Consider the following 10,519-nt stretch of genomic DNA (forward strand, 5'->3'; position numbering starts at 1 on the left):
TGTGTGTGTGTGTGGCCAGCTCAGCCCACCAGGGGGCGGGGCTGGCTGGCATGTGGTGCTGGGGGATCGAACCGCGGTCCCTGTGCTTTGTTAAGCTTGTTCTAAATAGGTGCTTTAGACCACTGAGCCATCTCACCAGCCCCAAGGTCAGTTTCATATGCTTTCGTCATCATGGTCAAGGCAAGCACAAGGCTGTTTTCTTGTGTTCCAGCTCTAAGACTTGATTGTTTACAGATTATAATTAAAAAGCAAATATATGAAAACATTTATTATATCCAAAAAGATAAATCTATAATATATTACACTGAAAAACTTACAAAGCTCAGCTTTGTAGGACAGCTGCTTAGGGTTAAAGTGACTGAATATACATCACATTTTGGCATAAGGCCCTGCCTGAAGAGCATCATCAAGACAGTTCCTTGGGAGTTAAAATAAGATTCTGTAGTAGTCGTCTTTGTAGCTATACAGGAACAGCACAGACACCCTGCAAAACAAAGGGAGAGCTCAATGAGTGGGTGAAGAACAGACTAAATATCTTTAGAACCCAAGTGTAGGAGCTGTGTTTAATTAGAAACAAAATGGACAGCTAAGCCTAAAGTAAGTTTTGCAGAAGCTTAGATGGGCAAAGGTCTGCAAAGACAGGCCTAACGAGCACACCTGCTGACCTCACAGGCCACCCTATTCCCAGATTGGAATGACGGGACAGAGAGACACTGACAAAAGAGGATGTGAAGCAATGCAGGCCCAGTTACTTGATTTCATTATGTTTTGAGAAATTACTAGGTGAGCAGAATTATAATTGGGAGAGCTCCTGCTGCACCACGTTTATTGAGTGTCCACACTGATTTGCAAACCAGGTAAGATTTGTGGCCAGCTGCAATTCTAACAGCTTATCAGCAATCAAGGCAACAGGACTAGGAAGACAGTGTCAGTCTGAAGCGCCTTAGTTTTAACCATGTGAAACCTGCTGTGCTTAAGTGATAGCTTACTTTTTTTCAACTTTGATGTTATAAATTTCATCGCACACTAATTTGAGGTATCTTTGCTTCGGCAGGCGCGACAGCAGCTGCTTCACAGTTGTGTTAAATGCGTGTTCATCAGCATCCCACTAGGAAAAAGCAGATAGGACTTAACAGGGCAGAAGGGCTTATTACCTGGCCTTTGCTTGGTCACTGATAAAGTGCTGATGTTGTCTTCAAGTACAGCAGAAGGGTCCTTCTTAGGGAGAGAGACCAAGAGGATGCTGCTGGGGCTTTTTCTTTAAAGCATTTATTTTCTTTAAATCAAGACAGGTTCCTAAGTAGATGCTAGATGCCACAGCTCTGGTGTGACTTTAGATTGGTGATTTCTGCCTGCTCTTCACTTTATATAAGGAACTCTTGCCTCCCATGTGTATCCATTTGACTGTACCACAGATGAGCAAAGCAGCAGTACAGTGGTATATGCTACTTGTGAGAGCAAGACAAAATGTAATATGAAGTCAATCTTCGTTGTTTTTTTTTTTCTCGGTACCAGGGATAGAACTCAGGACCTTGCGCTTGCCAGGCAGGTGCTTACGCAGCTAAGCTATATTCCCGGTCCTAAATCTTCGGTATTCTTTTTTTGGCAGAACTGGGGATTGAACTCGGGCCCTTGCGCTTGCCAGTGAAGCACTTATTCCACTGAGCCATCTCCCTAGCCCCTAATCTTTGGTATTCTTACTAGGAGAGGTAACTTCAAAATTTTAAATGTTCTTATTTAGGCTATCTGATACTAAAGATATGTACAACTGTAAAAACACCAAGGATCTAAATTTCAACAGAAGTAACTTTTAAAAAAAAATTTATTTATTTATATTTTTTGCAGAACTGGGGATTGAACTCAGGCCCTTGTGCTTGCCTAAGCATTTATTCTACTGAGGCAAGCGTTTATTCTACTGAGCTATCTCCCCCGCCCAAAAGGCAGACAACATTTTATTTTATTTTATTTTTGCCAAACCGGGGATCGAACTCAGGCCCTTGCACTTGCCAGGGAAGCGCTTATTCCACTAAGCCATCTCCCCAGCCCCAAAAGTAACTTCTGTATATCTTCAGATAAGTTTCCCTAGGTGAGATGAAGGTTTATGTAAGAAAGAACAATGCTAAGAACACATTGTGCTAGTCTGTTTGAGGTTCAAATCCTGACTGTACTTAACTAGCTGGGTGACCTTGAATTAAAAATATATATACAGGGCTGGGGAGACAGCTCAGTAGAATAAGTGCTTGCCTGGCAAGCGCAGGATCCTGAGTTCCATCCCCATTACCACAAAACAAAAAATACAGATATATAAAACACAAAAGGGGTAACATCACTAAATTTTTAGTACTCCAAGATAATATCACTAAAAATATGTAATACTAGGGCCGGGGAGATGGCTCAGTAGAGTAAGTGCTTCCCTGGCAAGCGCAAGGGCTTGAGTTCCATCCCTGGTTCGGGGGGCGGCGGGGGAGCACTCTTTTCAGTTGTCTTTAGGCAAATTAACAGCAAAGACCACAGTGCAGAATGGTTCATACTGCTTACCTCTAGTGATAAAAATTGTACGATTGTTTCCTTGGGTAGATCCACCTGTTAATACATGGAAATGCGCATCAGAGAAGGCTTACGTGGCACATACTGACTTGGGACCAGGATGTCACTTGGGGCTGGCAGTGAGCAATACGACTGTGCCATGAAGCAGACTTAATGCAGTGGCAGGGAGCTCAGCATTGGGGAGCTAACAGGCCTCGGAAGCTACTCCCAGACCTGTCTACACCACCCTGTCTACACTGCTAACTGCATGCCCTTGTGCAAGTCTGGCTTTTATTCCCTTCCTGCCTCTATCTTTAAGAGGAGGCAAGAGAAACAACAAACACAATCTTTTAGTTTTCTTCCTAGTTCTTTTTTTTTTTCAACAGCATCAGACTTTGGCATGTTAAGGCAACTTACTTGGGTAAGAAGAGCTAAGTTTTTGTTGTGTTTTTTTTTTTTTTTTTTTTTTTTGGTACCAGGAATTGAACTCAGGACCTTGGGCTTGCCAGGCAGGTGCCCACCACTGAGCTATGTCTTTGGTCCCCTCCCTAGCGTTTTTTTTTTTTTCTCTAGCGTTTTTTAAAGAATGTTTTTAATTAGTGCTTATCAACTTTATAAACCATTGGGTTTTAGTAGCATTTTCATACATCATAGGAAGTATTTTAATTGTATCCATCCCCTTATTACTCTCCAGTACATTTGCTTTCCCTGATTCTGTCTAACAGAGTGTGTTTTCTACTTTCATGTCATTTTTTTTAAGATTCCACATATTAGCAAAACTAGTCTTTCTGAGTCTGGCTTATTTAGCTTAACATGATGGGCCTCAGTACCATCCATTTCTCCCCAGTTCCTCACAGGTTCCAACTGTGTTAGCCAGAGCGGTAACAAGGTTTGCATCCAAATATGGCTGACCTTGCGCCGAGGAGCCCTGAACTTGGAAGGCACACTAGACAGTGACATGAGCCAACTTCAAAATGTTAAAGAAAGCAACTTACAGCCAAAATTTCAATCTCACTGCTTTTCTGATGTAAGTTGGCAAGGGTAGTCTGAAGTCGGGTTTGTACCTAATAAGAAAATGGAATTCAGAACATGTTAAACCAAGCCATCTTATTTCGTGTTCCAGAAAACAATCAGTATGACAAACAAGGCCTAAAAAGGATTCCAAACAGTAGCTAAAGGTTGATCTTGGTCCACTGCAGAAAGGAGCGTCTAGCAGCAACAATCTCTGGGAAATAAGACTTTACAACCTGCCTTGTTTAGGAAGTCCCTCCTCTTCACGCTTAGGGTCTTTTTCCCTCCTTTTCAGTCCTGGGGTTGGAACCCAAGGCCTCCACTCTGAGCTACTTCACCAGTCTCTTTTATTCTGAAACAGGTTCTTGCTGAGTTGTCTAGTCAGGGTTTGAATTTGTGATCCTCCTGCCTCAGCTTTCCAAAGTGCTGGCCTTATGTAGGCATGATCCACCCTGCCCAGTGTCACTTAGTTTTTAAAAATTTGGTGGGGTGGGGATAGAGGAAGTGTTTCCCTAGGGATAGAACCCAGGATCTTGTGCATGCTAGCAAGTATTTACCACTGAGCTAAACTCCAAGTCCTTTTAAATTTTGAAGTGATACCTAATAAGTAGAAGCAGATAGATTTTAGGATTAAGCTGAATTTTTGAAAAAATGAAGGTGATAGCAATGAGGACGTGAAACAAATACGACAGGTGATGGTGGCAGTAGGGGTCAGGAGAAATGAGTGCCCAGAAAATCTTGAGAAACAGTTGAGAGAGCTTACAAACATGAACTTGATCTTTGTATTTCAGTCTAATTACATTTCTGAATCATGAATGTTACCCTAACACTCTCCCAAATGTCCACAGCACACTAACACTCACATCCCAGACAGCCAGCGTGGCATCCGACTGCTCATTTCCTTCTCTTCTCACTATATACTGTGTGTGCTTCCAAGGTCAGGAGCCCTCTGAAGACTGAGATGTGCCTTTTCCACAGCTGGCAGCACAGCATCCAGTGTGGCAGGCACCAAAAAAGTACGCAGTGAGACACTGTGTCACGCCTTGCCATTGATTCTAGTGCTTTCTTATTTAGAACAAAGGTGAACCAACCCCAGCTCCCCAAGAGGAAAGGTTCTGTTCAGATGTGGCCATTCTGACAACAGCTGATGCCTCTTTAAGAGGACAGGGGGGCTGCTGAATCCTGGCGCCCGAGTGATGCTGTGTGCTGATAAAAGGTTAGGGAGGAGATTCCATGTCTCTTCCTTTCTGTTACCACATTTTTTCCTCGTAGCTCCCATCAGGAAGCTGGTCACCCTGACCCAGTGTACCTGAACTTCATACCGCCGCCTTGTGCTGGCTGACAGCTTCTCCGGGGCTACCACACTCACAATGGGAACAACTGTTGCTCCGTGGATTTCAAACAGACCTGGGACAAAGAGAGTTTCAAGATTTAAGGGTTTCTCTGGGCTCAGTTTCTAGAACATACTATAGGAAATGGCAGTTTATTAGCAGACATCCTGTCATGGGAGCCCATGGTTAGCCTGCGCCTGTGTCTTGTTTCTGTCTCTGCAACTAGCTGAACTTGATGAGAAGAAGCCTAGCACCCCAGCACCCTCAAGTAGGAATGATACAGTGAGACAACATGAACCTCCAAACCTCACGAAACTGAACTTAGTAGCTTCTAAGTTCTAATACATGAAGTTAGTTTTCCCAGAAATGAAAGACCTAAGTTTGTTAAAAGCCAAATATGGCTTCTCATGGGCTCTACTGGAACATTCCTTCAGTAGGGTTGATGGAGGTGATAACTATCTCATGAAAACAAAAAAAAGTATGTACTGTCTTTCTCCAAGGAATTTCAAAATATTTTAGTCCTCTGTATGTGTGTGGGGGGTACTTTTCTGCGGAACCAGGGATTGAACTCAGGCCCTTGCACTTGCCAAGGAAGCGCTTATTTACTGAGCTATCTCTCTGGCCCCCCCAAGCTGAAGAAATATTAAGCTACTTGTAGACAGTAAGACAGAGCTATAACAGGATCAAAAGAGTCACCCAAACCCTGGTTGTTTTATCATGTTCTAGGATGTGGGTTTCATTTTTTCCCCCCGGAACCAGGGATTGAACTCCGGCCCTTGCGCTTGCCAGGGAAGCGCTTATTCCACTGAGCCATCTCCCCAGCCCCCTAGCATGTGGGTTTCAAAGCATAGGTTAATTCCATGGTGGTATAATACATTGTATGCATGTTTAGAAGATATTTCTAAGTAATAAATAATTCTCTATGGCTGTAAGTGCTTCAGGCAAACACACAAAAGCATTATTAGGTTCAAATTACAATTAGTAATTATACCTGAAGCATTAGAAAATGACCCCTTCAGATTTTGCACTGCAAGATTATCAGAAGCTTCTCTAAAAACAAACAAAATATAATTAGGAAACAGTCAATAAGGCAAAAGCAACATAGATAACTCAAAGTAAGTTCCACATAAAATGAGTCACTTTTTTCAACTGAATATAAAAACACACTCCTCTCTGGTTGTTAGTGGGAGGAAAAAAGAAAAACAACAAAAACTGTACTTAGTTATGCTTCTGGCCAAAAGCAAGCATAAAAAAATATAAAGGATATTATTTCAAGTTAACAAATGCATAAAGAAAACATTCTGATTTATTCAGCGGGACCCGAAATCCTGGCCCCACACAACTCGTTTCAGTGAATTATAATGGGTGTTCCTTCCGCTCCTTTCATAATACCTGGAAACATCGGTGGCGGCGGCCCCACCTTCACGGTGGCAGCAGCCTTGGGGACTGCCCTCAGGAGAACATTGGTAAATAAGGTTATTCTTTCAAAAGCTGTGAATGGATGTTCTTTCAAATGCTGTGAATTAATTTAAAGTCTTAGAGTAACACAACAGCACTCTATCTTGGGAAAACAGGGAAATACTTATTCACATGGAGGACAGACTCTGAACCCCTCCCTACTAGAATTAAATCCCACCTAGCTTATTAAGTGTTAACTATGTCCACCTGCACTCATAGTTATTTAGAGGGGTATTTTTTTTTTTTTTTTTTTTTTAATGCTGCCTGATTTGAATCTGTAGATGTAAGACATGGCGATTTCAAGAATATCACATTCCCTCAGAAAGCCCAACAGTGAACCTACCAAAGCCCAGGGCACCTGGGAAGGGCTGGGGACACAGGAGGAAGGAGGCGGCCAGAAGGTTTACTTTCTATAAGCAAGGACTTCTCAGTCTCTGGCCTGGGTGGGGTGGAGTGTGTGCATCAGTTCTGTAAAGGCTGAAGGGTGCTGTAGCAGTGTCCCTAGCCTCTGTTAGATACTAGTAGCATCCCAAAGTTATGACAGCCAAAAATGTCTCCAGATATTGCCACATGTCCCCTGGGCAGAAGATCACTACAGGCTGAAAATCACTGATGCAAACCAAAACCATTTAGAGTGTTGTAGGCATTATCTGATTATGAGCATATATCTCTACGCAAGCGTTGCAAACACACAGGAAAGCTTAAGTAAAAGATGACCACAGTAAAAATCTGGAGTTGGCTGTGGTGGTGCACACCTATAATCTCAGGACTCTGGAAGGCTGAGGCCAAAAGACAGCAAGATCAAGTTCAGCTTGAGCAATTTAGTGAGTTAGTTTATACCAATGGAAATATTTTTACTATAAATCCCTGAAAGTAGAATATCTGTCAGTTTTAAGAAGGTTTTTTTTTTTTTAACCAGGGATTGAACTCAGGACCTTGTACTTGCCAGGCAGGCATTTATGCCACTGAGCTATATTCCTGGCCCTTAAGAAACTTTTTAGTTATATTACTTTTACCTTACTTTGCTACATTCATTTCCAGAGGGTTGAACCAATTTATCTCCCATCATGAATATGTGAGATATTTTCCCAGAACATATTATAGCTTTCATATTACATGGACAAGATGCTGCTATAATTCACCAATAGCATAGCTTTGGGCTCCCCAGAGCTTTCAAAACAATAATAAAACATTTTTTTTGGAAATATTACTGGTATGGTTTGGATACAGCTCGAGTATCCCTTCCAAAGGTTCATGTGCTAGAAGCTTGGTCGCTGGTGTGAGAGGTGCTGGAACTTCTAGGAGGGGAGACCTGTTGGGAAATAATCATTCACGGAGACAGGGTCTGAGAGAGGTGAAAGCTGGTCTTGTAGGTAAGAAGGCTGGCTCTCACCACGGCAGGCCCCCGAGCTTGTTCTGCCAAAGCCGCTTTCCTTCCGCGTCTCTGTGCCGCTGGGAGGTAGTGACCGGGGCTTCACCAGAGGCTGAGCAGATGGAACTTCCCTAACTCTAAGCTTAATGCTTTTTTATAAAGTACTCAGCCTTGAGTATTTTGTAATAATAGTTTTGAAAAAGAAATATTAAGAGATAAGACTAGTTTTATGTAATAGTCATAATTAGGCTTCCAGCTGTATTACTCAGAACCAATAAAATATTTCATTTAAAGTAATCCTGACATGTCTTTATTTCCCAGAGGGATCAACTTAACTTTTAAAATAAATTTACACAGGTTCTATATAAGTAATTGGAACCAGTCTCCTCAGCTTGTTTACAAAGTTACCTGATACTGCGTTCGTCACTGACTTTAGTCCTTAGCTTCTGTACCACATGGTCCACAAGCTCAGACTCCAGCACACGCTTCTCTGTTTGCCTTTCCTTCTCAAAAGACTTAACCTTAAACAGAATGAAAAAAGTTCATTATGTGAAGGTTTCCAAAGCCAAAAATGGTGCTCAGAGTACTGCAGTAAGAGTACTAAGCAGTGTAGGTGAGTGGTTCTTAACCAAGGACAACTTTACATCCTAGGGGACAGCTGGGCATATCTGGAGACACATTTGGATGTCACAAATGTGTGTGTGTATTCTTGGCATCTTCAAATGGGATATTAGAGGGCAGAGGCTGGGGTGCTGCCTGACAAGGGAGGCCTCCTAAAACAAAGTATCTGAAAGTAGTTGTTGAGACACCCCGGTCTAGTTCAGATTTGTTTACCATAGATAATAGATTTTTCTTTTTAAAAGCCCATATAAATGAATCATTTGATTCATTCAGATTCTCCCCCTCCAAACATCCTCTGGTTGGTCACCATGGTTTCTCAGGCCTCATTATCTCCAACTCCTCCCAACCTGTACAAACCCCAATGCTGTCATTCACTGTATGACACTTGTCCTGTCACCTCTGTGCCCTGGCCAGCAGCCTGGGGTAGTCTAATTTGTGTCACCTTGCTTTTCTTGTCTTAGTATTTTCTCATTCCATTTCATGCTACACATCCTTACGGGTGAATATTTCTCAAATATAACTCAAGGGCCCTGTGGCAGATCAAAACATTCACTGGCTCCCCATTGGCTGATAAAAAGAAAAAATCTGAACCGAACTCCTTTGCTGGGTGCTGGGGCTATTCACAATTCAGCTAGAACCACTCTCTCTGGATGAATTAGTCTACTGTATTACAACCCTTCTGTCTCATTCACCAGAGTTCATTCCAGTATTCCTGTTCAGGAGAGGGCAGGTGTCTATCTGTTGGTCTGTCTTTGAGACAATCTACTAACAAGATTCTACAACTTTTGCTGTTTCCTCTGATTGCTTACAAGGCCATTTCAGCACATGCCTATGACCTGCCCATCCTTGGGCCCAGCACGGACCACACATCACAGCACATGCCTACGACCTGCCCATGCTCGGGCCCAGCACGGACCACACATAATTCTGAATCCCTCCCTGCTGCCTCTGACATACTCTCCTCAGGCTGCCAAGCCTCTCTGCAGGATCTGATGGTATTGAGCATATTAAAGCTCATATTCATGCACAAATGTCTTAGGTTCCTTAGCAGATTTTTAGGATCCCTGACAGCAGAGTCTGTGGCTTAAATGTTTCTATATCCTCATGGCCCTACGCTTAATCCTTCCCACTTTATAAATGCTTAAAATACATTTGATGGGGGTCAGGGAAATTGCTCGGCAGTCTAAGCGCCTGCCTGGCAAGCACAAGGACCCAGGTTCAATCACCGGTGCAGCATGCTGTGCTGGCCCCACACCAAGCCAGCCACTGAAACCAGGCATGGCAGCACATGCCTATAATCCCAGTGCTGGGGAGGCTGAGACAGGATCAGTAGAAGTCTGTGTAGTGAGACCCTGTACCAAATAAATAAATAAATAAATAAGATTTAAAAAAAATACATTTGATGAATGGATGAATGAAGTGATGTCTGGTTTTTCAAAGAGGAAAGTAATGTCACCGATCGACCTACCAGAGGCAGAAGCAAGGCTGAAAAGTGCCTGACTTGCTGGGATAATATGCTGAAATAAACAAGAGTATGTGTAACAGTGATCAATATGGAGACTTTTGAGTTTCTTTGTTTTAGTGTTTTTTTTTTTTTTTTTGTGGAACTGGTGATTGAACTCAGACCCTTGCGCTTGCCAGGGAAGCGTTTATTCCACTGAGCCATCTCCCTGGTCCCATCTTTTAGTTTTTTTGACATAGAGTCTTGCTCTTTCATTTGGGTTGGCCAGGAACACATTATGTAGTCCAGCATGACCACAAAATTGCAATAATCCTCTTGCCTCAGCCTAGGATTGCTAGGATTATAGGCATGTGCCCCCATCCCCAGAAAGAGTAATTAAAACTCTCATTCTGAAATCTAGTCAACAGGGTGAAGCCAAATAGCTCAGGGGATTAAAGCTCGGGAGTTCGATTCCCCGGGCCTGCCATGCTGGCACCCCACCTGGGGTGTGCTGAGATGCAATTAAGACTGGGTGTGGGGGCGTATGCCTCTAATTCCTGCACTTGGGAGGCTATAAGCAGGCGGATCAGTATGAGTCAGATCTAGTAGGGAGATCCTGAACACCCTGTAGACCCTTCCCTAAAAATACAAAACAAAAAAACCAGGGTGAAAACTGCAGAAAGGCCAACTTTTTTTTTTTCCAGAACTGGGGATTGAACTCAGGCCCTTGCGCTTGCCAGGGAAGGGCTTATTCCACTG

General features: G+C 42.9%; 1 protein-coding gene across 1 annotated transcript in view; it reads right to left on the reverse strand.

Moving 5' to 3' along the window:
- Positions 1-253: 253 nt before the first annotated feature.
- Eif2ak4 (eukaryotic translation initiation factor 2 alpha kinase 4) overlaps positions 254-10,519 on the reverse strand; it is a 94,914-nt gene continuing 84,648 nt past the window's right edge. The window contains exons 31-37 of the mRNA XM_004623415.2: positions 8,107-8,219; positions 5,860-5,918; positions 4,847-4,944; positions 3,522-3,590; positions 2,539-2,583; positions 990-1,108; positions 254-484 (exon numbers count right to left, since the gene is read on the reverse strand). Of these exons, the coding sequence (XP_004623472.1) occupies positions 427-484; positions 990-1,108; positions 2,539-2,583; positions 3,522-3,590; positions 4,847-4,944; positions 5,860-5,918; positions 8,107-8,219 (561 nt within the window). The 3' untranslated portion in view covers positions 254-426. The remainder of the gene's footprint in view (positions 485-989; positions 1,109-2,538; positions 2,584-3,521; positions 3,591-4,846; positions 4,945-5,859; positions 5,919-8,106; positions 8,220-10,519) is intronic.

The sequence above is a fragment of the Octodon degus genome, unplaced genomic scaffold (genome assembly GCF_000260255.1).
Source record: "Octodon degus isolate 3935 unplaced genomic scaffold, OctDeg1.0 scaffold00002, whole genome shotgun sequence".
Taxonomy (NCBI): domain Eukaryota; kingdom Metazoa; phylum Chordata; class Mammalia; order Rodentia; family Octodontidae; genus Octodon; species Octodon degus.